A 26,654-nucleotide genomic window follows, 5' to 3' on the forward strand; every position below is an offset into this window, starting at 1 on the left:
TAATTATCTGTGTATTCCAGTAATTAAAATCTACCCGTGGCTGCACTTGGAATGGCATAAATATTGCACAAATGCTAAATCATGTGGCATCTTTTTACAACCCGCCATTAAAAATGAGTTGCTCTGAAATACCGCCCGCTGGGACATATGTCCATGATGGTGTCTACAGAAAATAAAATTTTAAGGGAATAAAAAAAAAAAAAAAAAACACAAGAAATCTCTCCCCTCTGCAGCACTCCTTTTCCTTTCCCATCACATCCAAAAAATTCCCCACAGAAAACTATCTCCCTTTCAGTTTTGTTAGAGATTTCAGCTGAAACTGTCTAATGATGGGTTGAAATTTGTCCAAAAACATTTTTTTCCTTATTGGAAATATTCAACTTTTCATCCGTTGCCCGAGTCACCTGGGATTTGTTGGCTTTTTTATGTTTTTTCCAATACTAAACTGAAAAACTAGAGAAAAGGAATTTACTTTGAGTGAGGGAGGGGTTTTTGCTTTGTTTTTCAAAAGGGTCACAATTTTCAATGGTCAGAAAAAGAACAAGGATAGAGAGTCTGAGAAAGCAGATGCTTCTCATGAAATTTTTATTCAGCCAAAAATCCAATTTCCCTGCAAAATAAATACTGATGGAAAAATTGTAGGCAGTCTTAAAATTAAGACTGACGAAGTAATGCTAGAATCATAATCCACCAATATTCTTTTCGTAGGAAGTTTAATGGCCGGGAAAATGCAGTGGCTAGTGGCATCAGAGCCCTGCACTCTGCCTGAAAATGTTTAAAATTGAACTCTTGTGTAAAAAGGGAGTTGGATGGAAACCAGAATAACCCAGCCAAGCCAAAATCTTCATTACAAACCTAGAAGGGGCATCTGCCACCCGGCCGGGTGGCGATCCTGAAGGTCTGTGTCCCTCTGTGTACTGCCTCCTGAAGCCATTCCACACCTGCAGATCTTACATTTTCACCTTCTCTGCAAGACTGTGCTCAGAGCAATAATTTGGTCCCTCCTGGATATGACTGAGGCAAATACTGCAGAAATGCACTTGCAGGGTCCCTAGATATCTCCTTTTGCTGTAATTGTGCCTGTTGCACTTCTGCTTTTAAAATCTCCAAGGTCAAACGTGGTCCCACACAAGTGCTCATGGAAAGGAAGTTTCAAAGTTGTATTGGCTAGAAACTAAATTTTCTTCTGAACAGATAAGTATGGAGCCTTGCAACACTAACACACGTGTGGTCAGAGAAAAGGAATTGTATTAGCAGTGTGTGTGGCTGATCTCATTTCACCAGCGAGGCCTAAATAATAAACACTATCAAGGAATATTTTATCCTCAATCAATACAGTCTTCTGAGAAAAAAAAATTGCAAGGATATTCATCAAATATTTCCAAATAAATACATTAAAGGAAATTACAGACTGCCTGCAGAGATTCATGGAGCTGAGAACAGCTAGCTTCTGTGACATATATTCAATTATCGAGTAAGATTTACTGAAAAAAAATGAGAGAAAGAAAGCATATACCACAAGGTTTCTCAGAACTGAGGGCTGCTCTTTTTGTCAGTGTAAGCCAGCTACCTCTGTTGAAGCTATCAGCCAAAGACCTGATCCGTGGACTGCAGGCCATCCAAAACCACGGCTGAGGGTCTGGCCTGTTGCTGGCCATTAGTAAAAGACTGAGTCATACAAACGTTATCATCTCAAGCCATAGCAGCCGTTCACCTCCAGCCAAGGCTGAGAGGCTGTTATGACCTACCAGTACCATACCACTGCACTGGGGATACTGCAGGTTCAGTCACCTCCTCCGATGCATTTATTCTACTCTTCCTCCTCCTCTAAAGGCATCTGTTGCCAGAGACACCCTCACTTACCCTTGCCTGCTGCAGGATAGCTTGGGCTTGGGCCTCCTGTGCCGAAACGAGAGGTCCTTTAGAGCCAGCATCTCCTCCTCCACTAAAGCGGAACTGGTAGAAACAAGATGAACAAGAGAGGTTACACCAGGCTGCTGCCTCTTCCCCTTTACATCAGCTTGACTCCTCAATATCTCTCTTTAGCATGACTGACCCAAACCCATTACTGTTCTCCCAGACCGTCATTAACCCTCATGTGCTCTCAGACCACCTAGCTCACATGCACACACTGGTGGTCTTCCAGGAAGTACCTCCACAGCAAATTCTGCACATTCAAAGTAATACAGTACAGACAGCTTGTAGGCTTGGAACTGTAAAGAGCTCATGCAGCAGAGCTCAAAATTTTACAACCAAGACCTGATATTCTTCTTCCAGATGCTATTGGCCAGAAGACCTCTTGCAGACAAGGTTGTATCAGGTTATTTGGCTGTAGCTGCCTGTTTGCTATGGGACAAGGGCTGCATCTCTCAGGTGTGCAGTATGCTTCAAAGAACAGAATTTGGCCTATTGTTCACACCAGGATCCTTCAGCACATCAGACATTTCTTGAAAGTAAACATAAACTTTTTACTTGTCTGAACTTGAAAGGGAAGGACTTTTTCTTATGCTTCTTCCACTCCCAAGAGCTACAAGCCTACTTTCTGAGACCCACACTCTTCTCCTGCCTTAACTCCACGCATCTTTGGGGTTTTGCAAGAGGAACTGCCTGGACTGCAGTACCTGCTTGGGAGGCTCTTTCACCTCACTTTCACCTCTCTATTTTGGTTGGTTGGCATTAGGTATACGACCACACAGACTTGGCAAATGAATTCAGAAAGAAACAACTTATAGGCCTACCGTTGGTTACCATAAGGACCAACAAATGTATTGTAATGGCCAGCTAAGCTCCGTGTTGAGGACTTGGCCCAGGCTGTCCTAGGCACTCTGCCAGTAACCTACACATGTATCACCCTACCATTTGGAGCCTGGACAAGTGTACTGCGGTTTTTCATTAAAGACTCCTTCCCTTTAGTACCTTAACCAGTTATTTTCAGCAGCTGGTTTCCTTACAGTTTTCTCACATCAAAGTAGAGACAAATTTAATCATTCCTTTAGTGTCCCAGAACCAAGAAGGCTGACTCAGTACTTGCTAACTTCACACAGAGGAAAAAGACAATGCAAATTAACCATTGGTCATGAAAATAGACCAGTTAACTCAGGTGCTTACTATTTTGGCACCCGTTTTGAAGAGCCTTTAGAAGTTCTGCCTACAAACTGGGCCCTTGGAGGTGTCTTCAGTTATTTCCTCATGTTCACCCTTCAACACCATGCCCAAACTGAACTACTTAAACTTATTCATTGCTCAATTTTAGCCTACCTGCCCTGCGCTTTTGACTGGTGAAGATGTCCCAGTGCTTTGCAAAACATAAATTTACAAGGAGAATCATCTGGATCTTTTACACCAAGGAAAACATGTCATGAGGAGATGAGAGGATTTCTACAAGAACTGTCACTAAGCAGTAGCAAAGTGCAGGAGCAAAAATCATTTAAATGTTTTTTTTTTTTTTTTTTTTTTTTTTGGCTACACTTACAGGCAACATAAGCATTGTCCCTGGTGGTCCGGGTAAACCATCTGCTCCTGGAAGACCCGGGCGGCCTGGTGGTCCCTATAAGGAAGACAAATAAAAATAAGCTTCTATAAAGTCCTCTGAGTCATGTCCATATGTAAGTTGTTACGGTTGCAAAGGCATGTGTCACATTACAAAGGACTCCTTGTCTTCACAAATACATATCAAGTCTGTAAACACACATGGTTTTCCTAATTCCCTCTTCTTACATTCTCGCCCCCCAAATTTTCATAGTCTGCAATACACAATGAACCATGAAAGCAATGTTCCAGACCAATAGAATAGATGTTTAGTTGGATCTGTTAAAACCTGTTAAAAAAAAAGTATATGAAACTTCATAACTCAGGTCACAGAAACATAGAAAGATAAATACATTTATATGCATGTTCAGTCATCTGCGTCATTCCATTTTTCTCTCTTCTGTCTTTTTCTGTCCTATGAGGCTACTTCTATCTACAATAGAGCACTCCTGGCAGCAGCAGTAAATCAGCAAAGCTCTGAGGATTTCAATGGAGCTATGCTGATTAACGTCAGCTGAGTGTCTTTAACTTGCACTAAAGAAACAAGTATGCAATAAAAGATCTATTGATGAACCCATAAATAATCAAATATGGCCAATTTTTCTAAGACGGCCCACATATCGTTTGCACTCACAATTATGTACTTGGCAAAAAGTTTAATTTAATCCAAATTTGCATATCCATCCAACAATACTACATGCACATGAGGATGACATCCAACTACTCAACGTGCATGCATAATCGCAATTATAATACCAGCTTGGAGAGCTGAAGGAATGACAGACTTGATCTTATTCCAGGGAGGCCAAGGAGAGCCCTAGTGCTCATTTCATGGTAAAGTAACCAGAATTACCTGGGAGATAGCTCTAGGCTGAGGACTTCAGCACTCTTGTATTTAGTAAATATCGATAATACATTCATTTTTGGAGATCCAAAGCTCTTGGAAGGGCAAGCAACAAATGTTTGTATTAGTTTTCATTCCCTTGAATCTGCCTAAAGCCCTCCAGCCCATACACCAAATAGAAGTAAAAATAAAATCCTGTCACAAATCGAAGACCAATATGCACATGCAAGAGAAGAGACAGTCCTTGAACCAGGGAAGTAGCATGCTCACCAAACAAGGCAAAGGGAGGCAGAAAAGGTGGGAGAGAGAGCGGAAAAAAAGGAAAAGGTACAAAGTCCCTAAATCAAAATGTTTGGAAAAAACAGTTATTTTAGCCCCACAGTTTTCCAGCCAGATTCAGGTGCTCACTGGGGCTATTTTTGGAAATGGACTGCCTAAAATCCTTTCCTGAGACCTGCCTTGCTTTGAGCTGAGGCTCTCAAGCCATGTGGGAACCAAAAGCCGATATTCTTTCCCCACGTCTCATCTCAACCTTCCTGCTCCCCATCTCTTTAATGGCAGCTGGGCTCAACTTTAGCTCACGTTTCTCCCTCTTCTTCCATTCCCTCTACATCATAGTCTACTTAATGTTTCTGTCTTTACCTCCTTCTTAAAAAGGAACCCAAAACATTCAAGCCAAAGTTTCAGGCACCAGACTGGAGTCCAGATCCAGGGAGGGGAGTGGATGGGACTGGGAGATGTTACTCCACCCTGCCCTAGACAAACATCACGCCCGCTAGGCTATGCCTGCGACTCGCACCATAATTACAGGGCTGAAGAGCATTGCAGACAGCAAGCCACAGTCTGCGCTGCACTGCATCCAGCCCAGAATAACAACCCTGCTTCCAAAGCTGCAGCAAACAGCACTGCAGCCACTGATTTATCACCAAAAACCCAGCAGTTCCCTTTGCGCAGGAGGGAGCCTGCAAAACAGACCAGCCTATCCATTTTTCAAGACAGGCTCATGATGCTACATTCATGCTGTTTACTTAGTCTCTCCAACACTGGGTCCCTCCCGCAGATCGGTACAGAGGGCAGTCCCATCTGTTGGATCAGAAGCACAATAAATAATTTAGGCCAGACTCATCTTATGTAATAAACCTTCCTTCCTCTCCCTCCTCTTCTGTAACGCCAGTCCCATATATGATGGATCAGGAAGGAGCTTGTTTATCTCTGTGTGCTCTGCCTAACAAATGTCGGTGAAAGGTTTTTATACATAAATGCTTAGTTTTGTTTCAGTTTGGGCATGTGAGGTCTTATTTTGGAGGGTGCAGGATTAAAGGAGGCAATGGAAAGGAGAAAACAACAAGACCATAAAGCATTCCTTCAATTTAAATGCAGACTGGTTTCCTGAAGCTTTTGAATGCCTTTAAGAACCGTAACACAGCAGACGCTCAGTCGGTGTAAATGAGCATCACTCTAATTATGTAAATAGAGATTTGCTGATACATAGCAGCCAAGGATGGAGGACTTTAATTTTTACTTGGTGCAGTGCTCCAGAATGCCATGCTGAGTGCAAACATTAATGTAATACTGCAAGGAAATGTTTCAATGGCAATCTCAGTTTGCTAGCACTCTAGCTGCTGAAAAGGGAGACAGTGACAGACACTCAAGACACTTCAGCGTACAGCATGGTACCCAGCAACAGAGACACCGATTCACTTAACAGCCCACATTTTTGAGCCTCCAAATTTGCTTGAAGTCTCTCTCAAGGATTATACTTCTGCCATTTTCAGGTCTGGCCAGAGCATTATATGAGAAAACATCTTTCTCACAGTATTTTCGAGTCTTCTAGGTAAGGGACCACCGGGAGCCTCATGGAAAAAAGGGCACCCTGAAAACTTTAAATATTTCAGAACCACAAGAAGAACTTTAAAGCCATTGATTACATTTCTGAAATGCAAAACTGACCTCAGTGGGAACAAGTCCACTGGGAAGTGATGTCTGCAATGGGCTTGGAAAATAAAACTGCTGCTTTGAGAAAGGCCCTCACTCAGAGCCTAAGGCAAACTCATCAGACAGCTCAGCAAAACACCAAAGATTTCCCAACACAGAATGGAGTTAAAGAGCTCTGGTTTGTCCAACTACTGCAGATCATCTTGCACAAAAGAGCATATTTTCCCTCTTCCTTCATTCCAGTTTGGTGTTCCCATGAAATAGCACTCTACTCTCCTAAGTGCCATATCTCCTACTTCCCACTACTCAAAAAAACCTGCCTAAGCCATCCTAAGCTGCCCTCAGATCATTTCTCCGAAACCTCCCACAAGCAGGCTGCTATGCAGCTTTGCTGGTGACGCAAGCACTTTTTAGCATTGTAAAATAACTAGGATAAACGAATAAACTGACATGATGAATAGAACAGAGCTAAACAAGCGTTGGCCGATATTAACATAGCTGAATATTGTCGGTACATTAACTCAGTGCACCTGCCTGATTGCAAATAAAAAGTCTCTCCATCAAATGCAGGCATATGACATGCTCCTCATTGTACACATGTAAGTGCCATGTAAATTCATGAGCTATATACAGCTTAATAATAATAATAAACAAATTAAAGAGCAGCTGCTTTAATTGGAAAGGAGAATTTTAATACAGTTGCAGCTTCTAGGTCCACAAGTTCACCACTTTTCTATGTGCAATATGTTGCATTCTGTTGTACTACATTCTGCTCTGGACAGAACATTTAGAAAAGCAGGATGTGCTGTCTGCACTAGAATGCAAACCATACTTTCATTTCAGGGTGTGCAGCAAAAACATCACAGACAGTACGCCTGCTGCTGACTGGCTTTGTGTGGCCATTCAAAAAGAGCCTGGCAAGCAAACGTCTGCATTTGCGTGGACAAACGGCAGAAGTAGGAGCACCCCAGCCATCAGGGTCAGCATCCATCCTGCTGTACAAGAGAATTCTTAGGAGCAGAGGAAGTTCTAGTGCATCAAGGGGAGTAAAAGAGAAAGCTAGGCAACACGTAAGTCTCATACAAGACTGCCTGAACATGAAGGCAAATGAACACCCGCATAGCACCCGATGAAGCCAGATGGTCACTTTGACTAATCCTAATGCCAGATCTGTGAATGCAAAAGACTGCTGGGACCTAGCCCAGCTGAACTACAAAGGGTCCCCTTTGAAGTCCAGCACCCACAGATGCAAAGCCCTCTCTCAGTCCTTCTGCCGGACTGATGCAGGAGGAATCAGCACCACAGTGTCTCGGAGGGTTAACCAACGAGAGCATCAACCCCCGCTCTAGCGAGCAAGGCTGAGCCCGTAGTTGCGTATTGACTTTCTCAGCCTTCCAGTGCACCAATCGATGGAGCACAGTCAGGGCCTCTAGTTCTCAATCATGTCACAACCACAAGAAATGTTATTACTGTTCCATCAAAAAACAATAAATACACTAGGAGCGTAAATGAGGTGGGGGCCTTTACAGAAGCGCTTCAGAGGGGTCAGCGGAGTGCAGTGGTCAGGGAACTCCATCCAAGTCCCCCAGGAACCAACAGAACAACAAGGAAGCTTAATTCAAAAAAATAAGCACTCAAATTAGGGTCATTGCCACAGGAATACTCCAACACCCAAGTAATCTCCTTAAGCACACCTTAAAGCCACAATAGATACTTCCTAGCGCAGGCTACCAACAGTTACGTTTCTCTCAGTAGCAGGGAGCTAAATAAGGAAGGTTTGGAGCCAGCTGGTTACTCCATCCTCTAGCTGAGAAGAAAGCTGAGATTGCAGCCTCCACCCTGGCTCCATGCTCAGGGGCTGCCTCCAGGGAAGGTAGCCAAATCCCCAGGTTGGATTCCCAAATCCCAGCCCACCAGGGTGCTGCTTTCAGAAGGCACCACGCTACACAGTGTCCATTTCACAGCTCTCGCTTTTAACTTAGGAGAAGCTGCAGTGGAGAACCATCTTGATGGGTGGGTAAGGAGCAAAGACAAGTTCAGCCCTTGAGGAGTCAACAGCTCAGTGGCATATAGGACAGAAGAGAGGCAAACAAGGGTGTTTTTTCTGACTGTTTCCAAGCATTTAGAAGAAGAGAAAAAGAATAGTTGGATTTAAAAGCTGACAGGAGAAGAGAGTAGCTTAAGAAAAGGCCTCTGCAAGTGAGGACACCGTGTATGAGGCAAATGCAACAGTGGCTCAGCCTTCATTCAATACTCATGCACTAGAGCAAGCTGAGAAGACCTTAGCCAGGGAACAATATCTGTCTGCATAAAGTCTGTCTAATCAATGTTTTCATATTTTGGTATATCTTTTAATGTGTTGTAATGTATAAATGTGCTTAGTCATCCCCAGAGGCAGCTCAGCTGGTGTTCTGGTGCCAGCAGCCAAGCCAGGAATAAGAAGAAATAAAACCCAGGGGATTCGATGCACATCCGATGGCAACTGCAGAGGAAGCCACTGCAAACCTCTCCCATTGCTTTGATATTCAAAGTAAGGCTAAGGTGAGATTTTTTTTTGTAGTGCTGAGATCTTGTGCAGATTCTCTGCAAAGGAGTAAGTTCTCCCTTAAATTTATTCTAGGTCTCAGGTTATGCAATTAAAACAGAAAAGAAAGCTTAAAAAAAGAGATAAACAACAAGGCCACAACATGAATCCTTATTAGGAGTCAAAGCAATTAGCTGAGCTAAGACAGACATCAAAATAGCACAACAAAACTCCCCCCCTTTCACCATTTCTGGTTTAGACCTCATTCAAACTTGCTCATCCCAGCCCAAACTGAGGAAAATCAGAAAACTTCCTGCCAGAAGAAATGCTGATGGCCCAGATCTCTCCTTCGTCCTGCCTGGAAGCCATGGCGTAATGCACCCAGGAGGAAAAGGGACACAATTTCCCTCTGGAAACCAACTCTGCACATCTATTAAACCAACAGAAGATGCTGTTCCGCACTGGTGCCTGCTGCAGGTATCAGGCTGCATTATCAGCCAGAAAAAAACATGTTCAGGACCTTAACAACCAGATTAGGAAACTGTTTTCTCATAAATGCTCCGATCCTCATGAATGTATTTTGCATTTGCCAGATAACAGTATTGACAGAAAGAGGCACGCACAGTTCAGGCAGATCTATGATCTAGCATCAGTGCTGCTCACCTCGCTTACTGGTTTCACAGAAGAAACTCTGAAAAAATAGACCTCCAACTAGCCTACTTTCAAAAAACCCTGTTTGTAAGGATGCTTTTAGCCCTTTTTGCTAATGGGACTATTAGGATGCCGCAGACCACAACAACGAGCCACAAGCAGAGGCTGTTGTTAGGGCTGGTTTTATTTTTAGGCAAACTTTTAGTGCCCACTGAAACTGCTCACAACAGCATTTCTCCGAGCCAGTCGCCATCCTGGCTGCTCTCCCTGGCAGGAGCCGCTGATCTGCTCCTGCCCGACCTGCCCATGAGCCTGGGGCGATGCCCCTCGAGGGTGGTCCCACCTCAGCCACATCTGCCCACTGCTCACCTCCATGGGCACCTGAGCTGCAAGGGAGATGTGCCCGCATTTGAGCCGTTTGGTTCCAGGAGCTAATGGAGCCCTAGCCACAGAGTAATTTTCTCAATGGGATGATACCCTAGGGTGCCCCTACATGCCTCGTTATCTCTTTTTACCTCCTTGCTATGGGAGCTTTATCTTGACCTGAGCTGAAATAAGCCTTCTCCTCCCTGCCGAGGTGAGCTTCCCAGTGAGGTGTTGTTCTTCCAGACACTATCCTGGACCTGAGCTTCTGGGAATCCCAATGCCTGGACAAAACAGCAATACGCTAGCAGCTATTTTGAAGTCCGTTTGACTGTGCTGAATGTAATGAAGTGCAAGGTACTGAAACAGAGTCAAGCACCACCTTTTTATTCACACCAACCCGCCGAAATCAATAAATTCATTTGTGCGAGATGAACGTTTCTGGGACAGGTTCCTTGCCACCGCATGCACAGAAGAGGAGGTGGCACAGGCCCCACGCAGTGCTGCCCCGAGCGGAGGGCTAGCGCACCCCGACCAGCCCACCGCGCTGGCACTCGGGCAGCTCGCCCTGGAGAAACACCTCAACTTACTGCGTGGAGAAGGGCAGCCCGTTTTCTTTCTCAAGTCAGGGAAAGTCCCAACTTAAGCCTAAGATTGGGCCATCACTTGTAGCTCTTAAATGAAAAAAGCAAGAGAAACATTTCCTAACAAGACTCTTCTCGCCCTTGCTCCCTAAAACTTTTTCTTATAGCACTGCAGCGATTTATGTGCTCTGTCATCTGAAACCAGATTCTTTCAAAGGGACTACTTGTATCCCTCCAGCTTTAGACTTGCACTCAGTTGCTCTAACAGCAGAGGCTGATCCCATTTTAGCCTTTAAATAAAACCAGAGCCCATCTGTGGTATGGTGAATCTTCCACTAGATGTCAGGCCAAAATTACCACTCTGCACGTGGCCGGGAACAGTGCACAGCCTGGGGGAGTCAGGTTTGCCTCTGCAAAGCCAGTTGTACATGGGTAGCCTTTTCACTCCTTGGCTGCCTTCCACTGGGAGAAGAAATGGACTTTGAATGTGGGTGAGTGGTTCATATACAAAAGCAAATGGTCATTTCAGAGACTCAGGTCCAGGGGTGGGGTGGAAGTGGCTTTTTTTGGATTGCAGCTCACTTACTGAATCGAGCTTCTAGTTCAACAGTTCCCAAAACAGGGGTCATTCATGATCCCAAGCGAGGTCTCAGCAATAAACAGATATTCAAGTCTGACAGAGGTGCTGTGCCAAACTATAGGATTTGAAGTCACAGTCCACAACTGCTTGGGAATAGCTACCTTCAATATAGACATCAGTGTACAAAGCATCAGCTACCAAGGATAAAATTGATCTAAAGTAACATCAAAATCAGACACACAGAACTAAGTTACTGCACTGCTAAAGAACATAAATCAGTCTCTAGTGACTGCTGGTACAGACCAATAATCCATGAACTAAGAAGGTGAGATACTGCATAAGAGCAACCTTCCCAGTGAGAGCAGTCTAAGAGAGAAAAAGGATAAAAAGGAAGATGGACAACAGCGATGGCAATGTGCTTCTACCACCCTGGAGGCTGTGCTGGATGCTACCACAACTAAACCATCTGCTGCAGGACTCATGATGCAGATGGAAGGAAGAGTCAAAATCAAAGCTGAACTTCACTTTACTATGCTAATAGATACTGTGTGCACTTGGTCATGTTTCCCCAGTGCCACGGCCCAGGTCCTGCACTGTAGTGACTGGCCACTCCATGCCAACACAAAACACGGAGTGTTTGCCAGCATTATTCTTGTTTTTAACCTGCAGAAAACTGTTTATTTGCCTTATGAGGCCGTTGCTGAACCAGTTGTCCCAGATACAAAGCCCTTAGCACTAGCCCAAGCTCCTCTAGGAGCAACAGCTCCTCTACCTAATTTTGAGGAAATAAGACTAGGGACTCAGGGGATTGCTATCAAACCCCTTGTAGGACCTGCAGCATTTTAAGACTCTGATGATATACAACAATCCCACTTTGCGTACACAGAATGACACAAAACTTCAGTCAAAGAGGAGAAATACATGGATACTCACTCTCTCCCCAGGGTCACCCATTTGGCCCACAGGTCCAGTTGGTCCTGGAGGTCCTGGAAGGCCCTAGCACAGAAAAGAGAGAAAAAAACAGCTACTAAAGAAGAATATCTTACCATTTGTAACTTATTTGCATAAAAAACAAGAAAAGAATTAGAGCTGTCTGTTTATTTTTACTCCAGAAAATTGACTCCTAAGGGCTTTAATACACACGCACGTCATATGGAAGCGATAGAGCCCCGAGAACAGCTGCATGCCGAGCATCCACACTCACGCAGCGGTATATATGTGTGCACACTCAACACTGCAGAGCTACGTGCATCCTTCGGAGTACGGCGTAAATAAAGTGCAACTTACTGCCGGGCCTTCGGGACCAGGTGGGCCTTCGACAAGCATACCCTAGAAAAGAGGTAGAAAGACCAGTGATTAGCAAGCCGCATTCTCAAAGTCACCTCAACCACAGGGCTCAAAAGCCAGTGCTTCCATTTGTCCTTAAAAATCTCACACCTTGCTCCTAATGGATGTCAGGGCATCCCAGAGCTGAACAGCTGCTTTCTCTTGAGAACATCTACCACGTCTCCATAGCCAGAGGCACAAATGGCACTGCCCACCGAAAAGCCAAACACCACATCCTTGACTCGTGCAGGGCATGGCAAAACAGCCCTTTCTCTGAGCACCACATCTACCTCTGCCCCAGCGCAGGGTTGGCTTTCCAGCTCTGACCCTTCCCCCTCAGCTCCAGGGCAGGAAAACGGAAAACACCAGGGCACTGGCAAACCTTAATCATGCCAGAGTGGGAGAAGAGCTCCTCTTTCAGAAAAAGTTGTCTCTAGCCCCAAGCAGCTTATAATCAAATTGCACGGTGTTTTTGAAACGACTAGCAGGCTGCACGCTGTGATTTACACTCTATGCACCTATGAAATCACTGTGTGGGCAAAATGGTAGAATAATGTTATTTCATTCTTCCTAATCTAAATATTTTGTCATAACTTTAAAACAGATATATACTCAGTAGAATTGAACTTTTTTTCTTCCTCCTCATATGTACGTAAGAGAGAGGAAATAAACCTTCCCATAAGCCTAGCAAATACCTTCAAGGAAGGAATCAGGATGATCTGTTGTGAAAAATCCCACAGTGAGCGCTGCCCTTTTCTCTCTGGAACCTGTGACCATGCACCCAGCAGGGCAGCTAGTTCAAGCCAAGGCAGGTTCAGCTTGCCAGTTCATCTATAGCAAACGGGGACATTTCTCCTTTGGAATGAAACCAGCCTACACAATTCGGCAAAGACTGAGGCCGCTCACTGAGGGGAAGCCTGGAGGAAGTGAGCCCAAGGATATGATCTTGGGCCACCTTTGGCTGATCTCCTGGGCTCAGGCTGTGGCTCTAAGCCACTAAAAGGGTCAGCTGAGGCCACAGCAGCCACCACAGCAGACGGGACCGAGCCGAACCTGAAACGTCTAGAGGAACCCAGGGATTCCTGCCGCTGAAGTCCGCAGCCTGTAACCCAAGAAAAGCAAAAATACAGCAAAACATACTGTCTTGTGTGGTCTTTTTCACCGGTAAAGGATTTAGCTCATAGCCTTCACCCCATGTCCATTTTAACAGCAATTTCACACACTGCTATGGAACTACTCTGCTCTCTTCTGAGGGTAAATTTAGCATAAATCTTACGAGGCATTCCCTTACCCTGCACTAAAGCCGCACTCCCTAAAGGAAGGTAATTGTTGGTGAAGGCTGCCCAGAAGAGGTAAGGTCTGAAGGAGGTGGTTTTGCCAGGCATAACCTCTCCTAAGCCCTAGGTCCTTTTTGGAGGAGCAAAGAGGATCTTGCAGAGCCCCCAGGAGCAGAGGAAACCTCTTCCCCATAGACACCCCAGGAGACGTTCTTGCTGAGACCAACGATGGCAATGCTTTAGCGTGGCTGGCTCAGAAATGGAAACCAGAGCCAGCCCTTCGCCTCCACTGAGCTAAAAAAACATCTCCAGGCTACTGCAGAGCACTATGGCCCGTACACGCTGCCCTGGGTTTTTATGGGCTCAGCCTAGCTTTGCCACCACCAGAGCAGGCGCGAACCGTGGCTCTAATTCCCACGGCCGGCTGCCAGAAGAAGGGACATCGGTCTGCAAGGAGGAAGAGCTTGGCCTAATTAGCCAACTCAGGATGCAAACAGCCTTGGCATCTTCCCATATTTATCTGTTGGTTTACGTTGAGCTCCAGTGTTAGGGACATCTGGAGATTCTCCTCAGCAAGAAATCTCAGCTGTTTACATTATCGCTCATCAACACGAGCAACAGGAAACACAGGAGGCACCAGGACCAGAGGGGCAGCAAGGGGGGAAGCCGTGGAGGAGCTCGGACATGGTGAGCAAACTGCCGACTTGGGACTATCCAGGGGGGAGAAGCGCTGACACTTCCACCCAGACCCCGCCACGGGCAAAGACAGCCCAGGCAAATGATCTTTTGAAGGACAAATGTCCTTGGCGATAAGCTTCACCCCAAACTCCTCCCCAGAGCTAAGGCAGCCATGAGCATCACCCTCGGAAGAGCGAAGGCTTCGACGGGGCAGGGGCAGCCCGGCTCCCGGCTGCGCCGCGGCTCAGCCCTCGCCCCGCCGTCTCCGAGCGCCTCCGGCACGCTCCAGCCTGTGCTGCCCTGCCGCCTCCAGCGAGCGTCAGCACAGCGTAAGGATTGAAAGACGGATGGTTTGAGCGAAAGGAGGGAAAAACCCAGCAGAATCCAACTGCTGCGGTCGGTTTTTACTCCCTTCTCTCTGCTGCAGCTCTGATCGAGAAAAGATAAAGAGCGCAGTAAATCTGAGCAGCTCTCAGCCGAGCAGGAACCGAGCGGAGGGAGCAACGGCGGCATTTGGTCTTGTTTACTTTCTGGCAAAAGCTATATATGCTCCAGTGTTTTGAAACAGCGAAGGCAGCCAAATTCTTTCTGGATGATTAAACTTAACTATTTTGTTCGCTTTGTAACTTTTCAAATCGGTGCTGGGCGAGGGCAGGCCAAGTCGAAGCAGCTTTGTTCGCGTCTCCCTCCCCGCGCAGCCCCTTCCGCGCCTCGGTTAAGCAAACCGCTCGCGGCTCTGCCTTTGTTTGCAGAACGAGAGCGAGACCCCGAAAGGAAGCGAAGGAAGGAAGGGTCGGAAATGCTTTTATAAGGCACCGGCACAGGCTTTTAAAACGCCACCGCTGCATCTCCTCTGCCTCCTCTTCTCCCCCCTCCCCAACCACCGGCAAAAGCATTGGGCAAGAAGGGAAGGGAGAAGGAATTAAAAGAAAAATAATGGGCTCTGGCTGATGGGAAGTGCTGTCGGCTCTCTGGGCGCCGCGCTGGCACTCCGCCAATCAAAATTAGGTTAATTGAGTTGCTGGTGTGCAGCGAGCGTGCGCTTGGCCTTTGGGGACCCGGGGGACAGGGCTGGACGGTGGTAATTGGAAGGACCCAAATGTCCGCGCTTCCAGCCCAGGGAGGCGGCGGACACAGAGGTTTAACTTGGCATCCTGAAACACTGCAACGGACAGGAAAAAGCGTCTGAGAAACATTGACCTCTTGCTCCTGCTTCATCCTGCTCGGTGGGTGCCTTTCGAGCAAACACCTGCCGCTGTTAAGCCCAGAAGGGCAGCCAGCAGTGGGGGCGAGAGCTTCATCTGAGGCTGCTTTGCACCTCACCAGCCACCTCGCCACTGCTGGCTGAGCTCTGGTTGCAGCCTTGCTGCTCAAAGGTGACAAGCAACAGCTCTTCCCTATGACTCTCTGAAATACCAGGCCGAGTATTTTTGCCCAGCATGACAGAAGCCAGGCAGAAATCATCCAGCTTGGTCCTCACCTACAGGCTTGCTCAGTTAGGTACCTATGTTTTTGCAGAAAAACAGCTCCAAAAACAGGCTGGGGTAAATGGTGTGGGCAGAGGAGTAAAGACAGAGTGCTGGTTCTGGCTCCTGGAGCAACACAGGGTTTCTCCAAAAACGCAAGCTTGATGGGAATGGGAGCAGGCAAAAAACCAAACCTCTCTGCTCCCACAGCTATGTGCAGGGAAAACCCTCTTATCTGCACAGAGATGAGCCCATTAGTTGCACATTTAAATCTGAACCTAAGACATAAGTTGAGATTAGGATACGACCTGGCCATCAACTGCGGGTGCCTGGGAGAGCAAGTTCACAGCACACCCATGCACACATCAAAGCCACTGGAGAGCTGAGAAATTCTCTGTCCGTTGCTTCAATTTTAAATAGCCTAAGCTTTGCTTTGACAAATGTGAAGTTTCATGGGAAATTTTGCAGTTCCTGCCTAATTTACTTTGCTTCTTGAAGTTCAAAAAATAATTATTTTATATTAAAAGATTTTTAAATAACTAAGTAATTGTTCCATGGGAAATCCTTCATGCAGCTGTTCCACTGAGAGTATCAAATCATGCAGAGCACACACCCCTTGTACCTTGGCCTTGGAAAAAGAAGGTTGTCCTTACCGGTTCAATAATTGCAGGTTCTCCCTTCTGTCCTTTCTCACCCCGTGGGCCACCAATCTATAGGACACAAAAAAATAAATAAATAAATAAATAAATAACAATCAAAGAGGGCATCACCTGCCCCATCAACTGGAGCCTGAGCAGGAACCTTGGGCAAAATTAGGCAACTAGAGGACTGTCAGTATTTGCATAGAAAAGAAATAGACCATCTCTTCCTAGTTTGGGCACGGACTTCTCTTGCACAAACATCCATTTCAGGTGGATGAATCCATTACAATTTCCTATAGTATAACTGTGGGAAGACAAACGTTTTTAGCAAAGTTTAGGTATGATCCTGTTCGGAGGCTGGAAAACGTACCCCTTCGTAGATGGTGTCCTGGTTGGCAGGCATTCCTGGCCCGATATCAGGAGAGACCGTCCTGTCATAGTAGTTATCATAGTAATTCCCATCATATTCTTTTATTGTTTCTTCAGTGAAATCTTTATCCAGGTCGTCTCCTCCTTGACCAGCCTGAAAACCGAAATAACAACATGTCAAGCTGCAAACTTCTCTGGGCTATACATGCTGAGAAATTTAAGGGGAAAATTATGCTTTTTTGGCCAAGTATAAACTCTTTAGAATAACGGTTGAAAATAAGAAGTACAATAAAAGTTAAAGTTTGGAGTTTAAAGGTTTCCAGTGACCCTTAAGGGACTTCTCCAGTGTCAGGAAAGAAGAACAGGAAGATGTTCACATCTAAGTGTACAACCTGGTGTTCCCCAGGAATTCTCCATCTGCCCATGAAATACACTGCAAGGGTCACACTCCGAGGAAAACAAAACCCAGCCCACAGCAAGAACTTAGAGCAGGAGCACCCCACAACCATTAGGTATGTCTAAAGAAACATGAAGTTTCAGACTCCAGGCCCCAATTCATCTCTCACAGCCTGAATATTGGAGTCACTAGATTATAACCACAAAAAGCCACATGTCCAGGCCCATATTTTAAATCCCTATCAAAATGCAATGTGTCACTATTATGAGTATCAGGTTACAGAAGGAACTTTGGAAAAATCCAAGTTTGCTTATATGAAGAACTCCTGTTTGTTTAGTCTGCGATCCAGGTTGCAATTGTGCTTGTCCTAAGAGCAGGAGCAAAAATTTTTGCAAATCTGATGCAATAACTCCCAAGTCCTTTCTGAATCTTCAAAGCAACAGATGTATTGTTCACAGACAAAGACGTCTAGATAAATACCAGAATCTCCTTGCTTCTGTCCAGGTCTGCGTGTGATAATCACACATTTTGCAGCCTCATAAGCCAACTGTCTTTTGGCATCCTTCAGTCTGAAGAGCAATATAAAGAAGAATATGTGCCGATAATCATTTTGTTTTCCTTCTTTCCCATCCAGGTAATGATCAAAACAATCTATAAATTGAACTATTTCCAGTGCTTCCAAGAAAAGTTATCTCCTCACTACTAAGAATCCAAAATGACTGTTAAATGCCATCACCACTTCCAGATCTTGTTTCTATGCCAGAACTGCTCAGAATCCATAAGCGTGAGCATCTGTATTTAATATGTGAGAGGTTTTAAAATGAACATACACCAAATACTAAGGGAGTCACCCCACCACCACCTCGCCTTTTTTTTACTTCTGCAAAAATCAAGGGTTCTTAGCAGAAACTATAGTTCAGTAATTGCTATAAGAATATCTTTTCTTCCTTTAAATATGCAAATGCTGCTATACTAGAAAATCTTTCAGTAATAAGAGAGAGTCCTAGAAAACCCCCTGTGGCTATAAACATTCAGAGATTTAGCCACTCCTGTGTTACTTCCTATCCCTGCCCACTTGGTCACCTGATTAATGGGGAAAAATTCATGACAAATCACACTGTCTCGTATTTTTCTGGATCAGAGAATTGAAAAACTGGAGAGAGAAGTATAATCCAAAAGGGCAACACAAAATTTCACAGCCTTGGCCCTGCGACAGAATAGTCCTTTCTCAACACCCTGCAGCTCTCTCTCCCTTCTTCTATTTGCTATACTATTGCCAACTTCTCAAAGCCACTTGGAAAATGATTTTGACTGATTTATAGCATATAGTGAATTGTCCATTTATAGCAAACAGTAGGAAGCCCTAAAAGAAAGTTTCCTTGCCAGGAATTCACATAAAAAACTCTAGCTACTATTCTAGATGAGGACAAAAGTTGATTACAGGTTCTTTTATCAGTTTCTGACACCTTTCGTAAGTGGACTCTAAGCCTTTGGAAAAACAGTCATAGATAGCATGTCCTTGAATAGACTAGACCTGCTTCTAGATCAATTTTGTGAGGTAGCAGAAGTTTGCAGCTTATATTTATAGATATTTTTTTTTCTGAACAAGAACTTGGTGGCAACACTCAACTAAAAATTACTTAGAAAAGTTAGCTTTATTTTTCCTTTATTCCATGTAAATGGATTTTGTACTATCATACTTCTCTTATCCTTTTCAAAAATCTGTTACTTATGTTTGCATTCTGAAGCCTTAAAATCTGTATATCTTTTTATAAAGCTTTTGGAGATAACATAGCAAACTTTCAAATAGCTTTTAACATTCACTTCAAAATGCTTGTTTGAATATTTTGCTTATTATCTCTAAATCAGCTTGCATGTAAAGACACAGTATAACTAGATAGAGGAGAGGTTCTGAATGCTGAGATTTGTGGCACTTGGTGGTGGTGGTGAGAAACCCCAAAGAACAATCTCTCAAAAATGCTGCTAGGAAACCTGGATTAGAAAATAGTCCAGAAGAAAAACAAGAGGTCAAAAAATGACCATGCGAAACACCGCAGTTCTCCTTTGTTGCTAACAATCTCATTTAAATCACCTTTTAGTCTTCCCTTTTGAGAAACTGAGGCAGATATGGTACATACATCTGGACAAGAAAAGCAAACTACTTGACGAATAGCAGGCAATGAATAAAATATATTTTTCCCCAGTCGCTAGTGTTCATGCGAGCATTGCTGCGTGACGAATCTGTGCAATGCCAGAATTGCTTCGCTGGCATTTATCACGCAGTTACCGGCCACAGCGAAATCCCACTCCGGGGAGAGCTCATTGACTACACCTACCTCCAGAACCTAACACACAGGCTCCAAGAAGTTTCATTTTTGTCACACTCAATTCCCTCATAATCCCCACTGCAGGAGCTACAGCCTTCCCAAGAACACTGCCAAGTCACCTTCAGCCGGAGCAGACAGGTCCTGCTCTCTCCACAGGTCTGTGATTGGGCACTAGGAATCACCGCATGCACCAGACCAGGATTATCCCATTCGATCCCATAACCTGCCTCCTACAACGACCTCCGGGCATGACCCCGCCTGGCAGGTAAGGGGATACGGCAGCTCTTGGCCTCTCCTCTCCCATACTGCAGATTTGCACCTTCACGCTAAGGCTGCCCAGCACGGCTCTGCTGTTTAAGGGCTCAGGCTGCCTTTCTTTGGCTGCAGGCCAAGGGACTATTCCAAACGACGCCGTACTCGCTCAGGGCAACGAGCATCGTTCCCTTGCCTAAACTAGACGAAGAACTTTTGAAATGATGATTCCTTTTTAACCAGCTGAACCACTTCAGCAGTCTTACCAAAATCTTACTCTTACCAAAATCCTACTTCTAATAACAGGTATTAGGCAGGCAATTATGGGCACAAGACTCCGGATCCTCACTGCCAAAACGCTCATAAGCTGTTTGGTCTGCTGCAGGATTAAAGGATTCAGTTCCCCTAAAAAGACAAGTCTGCAGGCAGTGCCGTTAGCTTCTGCTTCCAGGTGTAAATCTTGAAATCCGTATGCTCTTGGGCAGTCCTGCCACAGGCTGTCACTATCTGGGAGTCTTTGCTACACCCTGCTGCATTAGCTTTCGCCTCGTTGCATGGGAAGGTCCTGTTGGCAGGACCAGCTACGTCCATTTTCCTGCTTATCTGCTCAAAGTTGCACTTGATCAACTGGAACAACTCGCCATCCCAAGAGCAGTCCTACGACCTTCCTCATTTCACTGCCAGCTCTTTCTAATTTACTCAAGGCAGACAATTTGCTCGCTCGCTCTCTCACCTTTGAGATGATTTGCTGAAAGCAGGCTGAGTTTTCACATAGGAAGGCTTTGCAGCATATTGCCTTACCTAAACTTTATTCTTCTTCAATTTCCTTGTCCTAACAGCTAAAGTGGCCTTTGAGCCTCTTATTCCCCTTTCAATTTTTTTGTTTTTTTAAGTCACCATATCCAATCCTTAATTCCTCCCTATTACGAAGTTTTAGTCTGGCCAAAGATTTCTGGCTCTTTTTCAGGCAGCAGAAAAGTTTCTCATCCATTAGTTCTCTTCGGTTGGTGCTTGCTTCCTCACCACACTGGAGTGTTTGCTTTTTCTTCTCTGTGCATCATTTTGGACAGTCCAACCTCCTCCTCCACTGCAGTTTTTATCCCCAGTTGACTGGACTCATCTTTGCCTTGCCATCAACCCTCAGCTGGGGCTGGCTCCCTTCCTTGCTCCAGCTGTTCAGTTCTTTGGTTGGACACTTTCCATGTGTCCACCTTCCACTTAACTCAAGCTTTCAGGCCCAACTCCAGTTGCTCTGGCCAGCTTTTACTGTCTCTTCTGCTGTCCTTCATTGTCTCTCAGAAAGGTTTGATTTTTGACAGTCCCATAACTAAATTATCATCATTATTATTCAAGTAGGAACCACAAAACTGTTAAGCCTGAAGAAACCTCTCAGGAAATATTATCCCACTATTGACTCAACTTGCTGATGATCCTGGGCAATGAAAAAGACATCTTGTCCAGTATAAAGTTATTTCCTTGCATGCTGAGATACACAAACACGCAGGTGCATGGCAACTTACTTCAGTCTGATCTGAGGATGCTACCAATGTGCATGTATTTGAGTACCGATATTAAAAAGCAAAACCTGGGCTAGTTTAAATGGTAGAATATTCACAATGTGACTTCGTTGAAACATATTAAGTGTGGGTGACTAAAAACGTAATTGCTCCACAGAACATCAACTGGGGGAACCGGAATGATACCATCTTTTAGCAGATCTGTGCACAGAAGGAAGTATCCGTCTACAAGACTTTTTAATACTTTGAAATAGAGAGTTTTTTTCTGAATGGTGAAAAATTTTAAAAAAAGCTACAATCCAAAAAAATCCAAATGCTATGCAGTGAGAGCAGCAAAGAATACTGATGTTCTCTATCAAATCAACTTTGTAAGGATTTATATCAATAGATCTGAAATAAAATTCTTTCACTTAAGATTTTTACACTAACCCCCATTTTTTATTTCTGTTGAAGAAGCACTCCTCATAGGAAATGCTGATATCAATAAGAATAGGTTTTTCCAGTAGGATAATCCTGAACCAAATTCTACATATCTATATTCCACACCCTGATATATCTGGAGAGAGAATATTTTACAAGAAACTCCCTATTCCAACAGCTGCCCAAATCTCTTAAAGCTTTACCATATGGACTATCACATCTGCCTTCTCTGAGGGCTCTGAAATACCAGAACTGACAAAAAAAATCAAGTTGAATGAAAAAGCATTCATTAAAAATTACATCGGTCTCGTTGTAGGTGATGACTGTACTAGTGGGGAGCTCAGCTTCAACAGCATTTTCCGTAAGTCCACCCTGGGGATCTAGTTCTTCGTTGTAGTTGATATCCTCATAAGGCAGAGGTGTAAAGTACTCTTCGTTGATGGTTTCATAGTTGTACTCATCCACGAGGGGGTCATCCACGGTATGATCCTCCTTCGTCTGCTTGCCAGGGTCCCCTCCATCAGGTGATTGCGTGGGGTCAGGGTAGTCCTATTGCAGGAAGGATTAAAATGTCAGAATCAGAGAAAATAAATGGATATCTGCACCATCCCCCCTATTTATTGCTCTATAAAGTGCAATGTATTATCCACATTTCTGCAAGGACTCCACACTGGTACCTGCTTGGTTTCAGGTCCCTCTCCAGCAGCCGCTTCAGCAGTAGCAGGTTTGGTGGTGGGTGCTTCTGGCTTTACAGCTTCATCCACATCTTCGTAGTAGGGGTATTCATAGTAATAAGTATCGGTCTCTCCCTCCCCGTCAGTGTACTGCAAAGAGACCACAAGAAGCGGGAGATGAACAGGCAGCACCCCAGGGCGTTCCTCACCCCCCTCTTTCCAGATTTCGTGTCAGCTGGGCTACGCTGCGGTGCAGAGCCGTACACCAATGTATTTCCCTTCCTTTTCTTCATCAGCTTCTGCGATACCTTCGCCCGCAGCCTGGCAAGGGCTTTTGGCTGCTTTGAAAACTACTGTGATTTGAGATCACCAATAACGACTCAAAGTTCTCCCATAACGGAGAGGGAACGAACCCGCCCCCGAAGGAATTTAGTCGCCCCGGTAACACAATAAAAAAGAAAAATTGTGATTCTTTTTAACCACAAATTGTTGAGACCTTCTGGGTCACACCTCAGTCGTTCAGAGAGAGGATCAAAAAACTCGGATCGCGCAGCCGCCCCGAGAAGCGGCGCTGCTGCCTTCGCTCGCGCGACCGCAACAACGGCGTCGCGGGCGTTCGGCGGAGGGCCGCAGATACGAGCCCAGCCGAAAGCAAGCGCGCCTGCAAATCAGACAGGGAGAGCAGCCAAGATTTTCAGAAGCGCCTGAGGATGCCAGACAGTTTAGTTCCCGTGAGTGAGCTTGAGACCCCTTAAAAAAAAAAAGTGCAAGTTTTAGATGATGGATGCAAGGAGTCTTCTGGAAATCAGCCCCATTCAGACATTTCTAATTAGCAGCAAAAATAAAAAGGTACTCTATATCTGTATTTTTTTTTTTTTTTTTTTTTTTAAAAAAAAAGGAAAAGGATCTTTGGCTAAAATCTAATACGGTGCAGCAGTACAGCACAACAATTTACATAGGAGAACATATCACCCCGGAACGTTTCTGTCTGAATAAAATTTAAATAGCAACTGCCTAGGCAAATGGGATTCCCTCCTGCCATACCTACTTTTTCCAAATAGTAATAATAAAAAAAAGAATTTCTTAATCTTTTAGATGTGTAATAGTAAAAATCAAAATTTAGAAACAGGTGCTAGCTTTGTAGGCAGTTTCATCAGCCAGGGAAAGTCGGTATTGCAGCTGCAGCTCAGTCTCTTCCATGAGGTTTTGAGCTCCAAGAAACTATTCGTTTCAGCTGCTGGGAACGAGGAGCGCAGAAAAACCCCGACGGCAAAAACGCAGGCGGCAGCAGAGCCGAGATCCGAACCCACGAGCCCTAAAAACGAGCGCTGCGGCGCCTCCGTCTCGCGGAGGAAGGGAAAAAAATATTGGGGTCAGCAGAGCAGAAAAGGGGGCGAGGGGAGGATGCAACGTTTCCCATCGATCTCGTTACCCGAACGATGCTGCAAGCGCAAGGGGAAAACGGACACCGGGACGGGCAGACGACTCGCGGACGAGCGGTGGGAAAGCCGGAGAGAAGCTCGCCGGCGCCGAGAGCGGCCTTCGTCCCCACCCCTCCGCGTCCCTCCTGCTTACGTATTCGTCCTGGTTGGGGTCCTGGGACTGGGGCGAGTCCGGGATGGCGGTGTCGCAGTCGGGGCTGTAGTGCTCGCAGTAGTCGTGGGCTGCTCTGGGGTCTGCCACGATCAGGAGCTGCTGGATGTCGCCCTGCAAGGAGAGGAAAGCGCCGGCGTAAGGGGGACGCCGAAGGCGGCCGCGGGAACCCCCCGCCTCGCCCGTGGCGGCTAGTCTCGTTAAAGAAATCACCTTTTCTTTTACAAATCTTGCCTCGCCTCAATCTTCCACCCGCGGCAGAGCGCCAAAGGTAGAAACAAGTTAGAGAAACGCCTGATAAGCGGGAAAAGAGGGAAGAACTGGAAGCGGACTATTGAAAACCAGATGCACAGCAAGTTTATTAAGCACCGTGACTGCCCACGGATCACTTGATACATAGCAAACTAAGCACAGTATAGCTGAAGCCCAAAGGTCAGCTCAAAATTGCTACGTAGCTTTCTGAAGAACCCTAGCACTGCTCAACCTTTATGCCAAAAAACAGTTTATCCAGTAGATAGTTACATTAAAAAAAAAAAAAAGACTTTACTACTTGGATTATTACAGCTGATACTTTAATTAGGGGGAAAAGTCTCTTTTAATAATAGAAAAATATTGCTAAGGCATCAGGGAAAGAAAAGGAGCATTACAGCAAAACTGGGAGGATGACTTGGGCATGTAATAGGAACCAGAAGCTCAGAATGGAGTCTGGCCAAAATGTCTAAAAGCCCCATGGAAAACCAAAGTATATTTTTGAAACAACGGGCCAGACCTGCTTTTGTGCATGCAGGCTGCGCCCACTCCATCTGTGGGAGCAGCCAGGCCCAGGGAGGAATTCAGCCCTCCAAGGGATTGGCACGTGATGCCAAATGAACACACACCGCCGCCACCCACCACCACCCACTTCACCAAAAAAAAAAAAAAAAAAGCAGTTTACTTTGCTGGCAGAAATCCATAGAGAAGAAAGGCTTGCCAGGAACCACTGGACCCAGAGCCATCCTGCCCTGCTCCATGTTATTGCATCCATTTCTCTGCATCTGTTCTCTGCTCTCAAAAGCTATGGAAGTTATCTTAAAATTGAGCATTAGTTTAAGCTTATTAGTCATAATTTCCTGTGACTAATCTTTTCAAAATTAACAGAAATGTCTGCAAACAGGTTTTCAATTACTGTTTTAGATCAGAAAAGGGCATTCATCCTCCTCTTCCTTTCTTCTTGCTTATTTTAGGGAGATCAGTTTTGTCATTATTGTCACGTGTTCTTTGCAGTCCTACCACTGAAAATGAGGATGCAATGTCAGAAAAACGGTCAAAAAATACCAAGTATTTTTCTCCCCAAACTTTTGCCACAGTACGACTGACAGTGAAATGTGCAGAGGAAACCGAGTTGCGGTGTGCCCACAGCGACTCGCGCAGTGGCAGACAGAGATTTGGGGGAAGCTGAGGGGTTGCTCACTCCACATAACATCATTCCCGTGTGTGCTGGAGGGACAAGGTCCTCCAAGGACAACTGAGGGCACCCAAGACAGGCTGCTCTGTTGGAGTCCTCTCCAGAAAAGGGTGCCTGCCCAGGTTGCTTACCTGGCTAAGATAATTTGCTTAAGTTAATGATGTGAATATCTGTTTAGATCCTACTTCCCAATACGGGGTCTCAACCGGTTCTGTCCCTTCACTGCCAGCTGAATTATGTCATTGACATCCTGCTCTCAGCTTGGTGGTTGTAACTCAGCTTCCATAAAGCTTTGTGGAGTATCCTGCAGTCTTGGGATAAGTTGAAATAAAACAGCCACAAAAGTAGACCTGATACTTGTCTCCAAGAGGCAAGGAAGGAAGGCTGAAAGCTTTTTCTTCCTGATAAGCATGGATTTACACCTCAAGGAGAGCTGATAGTCTGTATCCTATAAGTGACCAGAACTAAAATTCTGTTTCCTTGACGAACAGATAAAGCAAAGAAAGGCATGATGGCTAAACATAGTGCAAAAGGTTAATCAGAAAAGAATTTTTTAAAGCTGAATTTGCTTTTAGTCTCAACTGACTGCAGCCCCTGAGCTATGTATGGGAAGAAATCCTGGTTCAATCCTCAACAGCTTTTGTGCAGCTGAACAGGAGCCGAGTCCTCCTGCAAGGGGACATCCTGGCAGCTGGAAGGAAAACTGCCTGCAAGTCCAGGAGCCGCAGCCTAGGACCATGGCTGAAAACCTGAGCACTGCTCCATACATCAAGCGATAATGTCGGCCCTGCCATCACCACCAGACTGATTGGTGAGAGGAAGAACAACAGAAGTCTCCTGTGAGCCCTGGGTTCAGTCTAAGAAAATCAGTATGTAACGAGGTAAAGTTAGTACACTAAGGGTGCCAGAGGAAAGTGCGAGCTGCATCAAACAGCTCCTTTGGAGCTCTCTGTGCTCCACAAATGTCACTCAACACGCCTGCTCTTTTCCAATTTCCTTTTCAAACCCTATCAATCATCCTGCCCAGCCAAGCTCATCCTTTTCTTGTTGCTCCATTGGCAACGTGCAAGCACATAAAACCAGAAGGAAAACCAACACACCAGATTTTGGAGGAATGAGCGCCTAGGAATCATCTGAGCTCACGTGCACTGAGATAGGTTGAGCAGTTTAACGGCAGGGGAAGTAGGACAGACTCAAGGGGTTGCTAGACCATTCATCCTTGTTTCATTAACAGCAACTGCCAGGCATTGGTGGATGCCCTGTG

The 26,654-nt window shown here is 45.3% G+C and overlaps 1 protein-coding gene across 2 annotated transcripts in view; it reads right to left on the reverse strand.

Annotated features, from left to right (window-relative positions):
* COL5A1 (collagen type V alpha 1 chain) overlaps positions 1–26,654 on the reverse strand; it is a 167,007-nt gene that overhangs the window by 69,507 nt on the left and 70,846 nt on the right. For both annotated transcript variants that reach the window (XM_085325272.1, XM_085325271.1), the window contains exons 5-13: positions 23,929–24,060; positions 22,357–22,503; positions 21,980–22,228; positions 16,768–16,920; positions 16,410–16,466; positions 12,297–12,338; positions 11,943–12,005; positions 3,473–3,547; positions 1,864–1,956 (exon numbers count right to left, since the gene is read on the reverse strand). In XM_085325272.1, the coding sequence (XP_085181398.1) occupies positions 1,864–1,956; positions 3,473–3,547; positions 11,943–12,005; positions 12,297–12,338; positions 16,410–16,466; positions 16,768–16,920; positions 21,980–22,228; positions 22,357–22,503; positions 23,929–24,060 (1,011 nt within the window). The remainder of the gene's footprint in view (positions 1–1,863; positions 1,957–3,472; positions 3,548–11,942; positions 12,006–12,296; positions 12,339–16,409; positions 16,467–16,767; positions 16,921–21,979; positions 22,229–22,356; positions 22,504–23,928; positions 24,061–26,654) is intronic.

The sequence above is a fragment of the Rhea americana genome, unplaced genomic scaffold (genome assembly GCF_003343005.1).
Source record: "Rhea americana isolate MKP2758 unplaced genomic scaffold, rheAme1 scaffold_97, whole genome shotgun sequence".
NCBI classification, from domain to species: Eukaryota; Metazoa; Chordata; class Aves; order Rheiformes; family Rheidae; genus Rhea; species Rhea americana.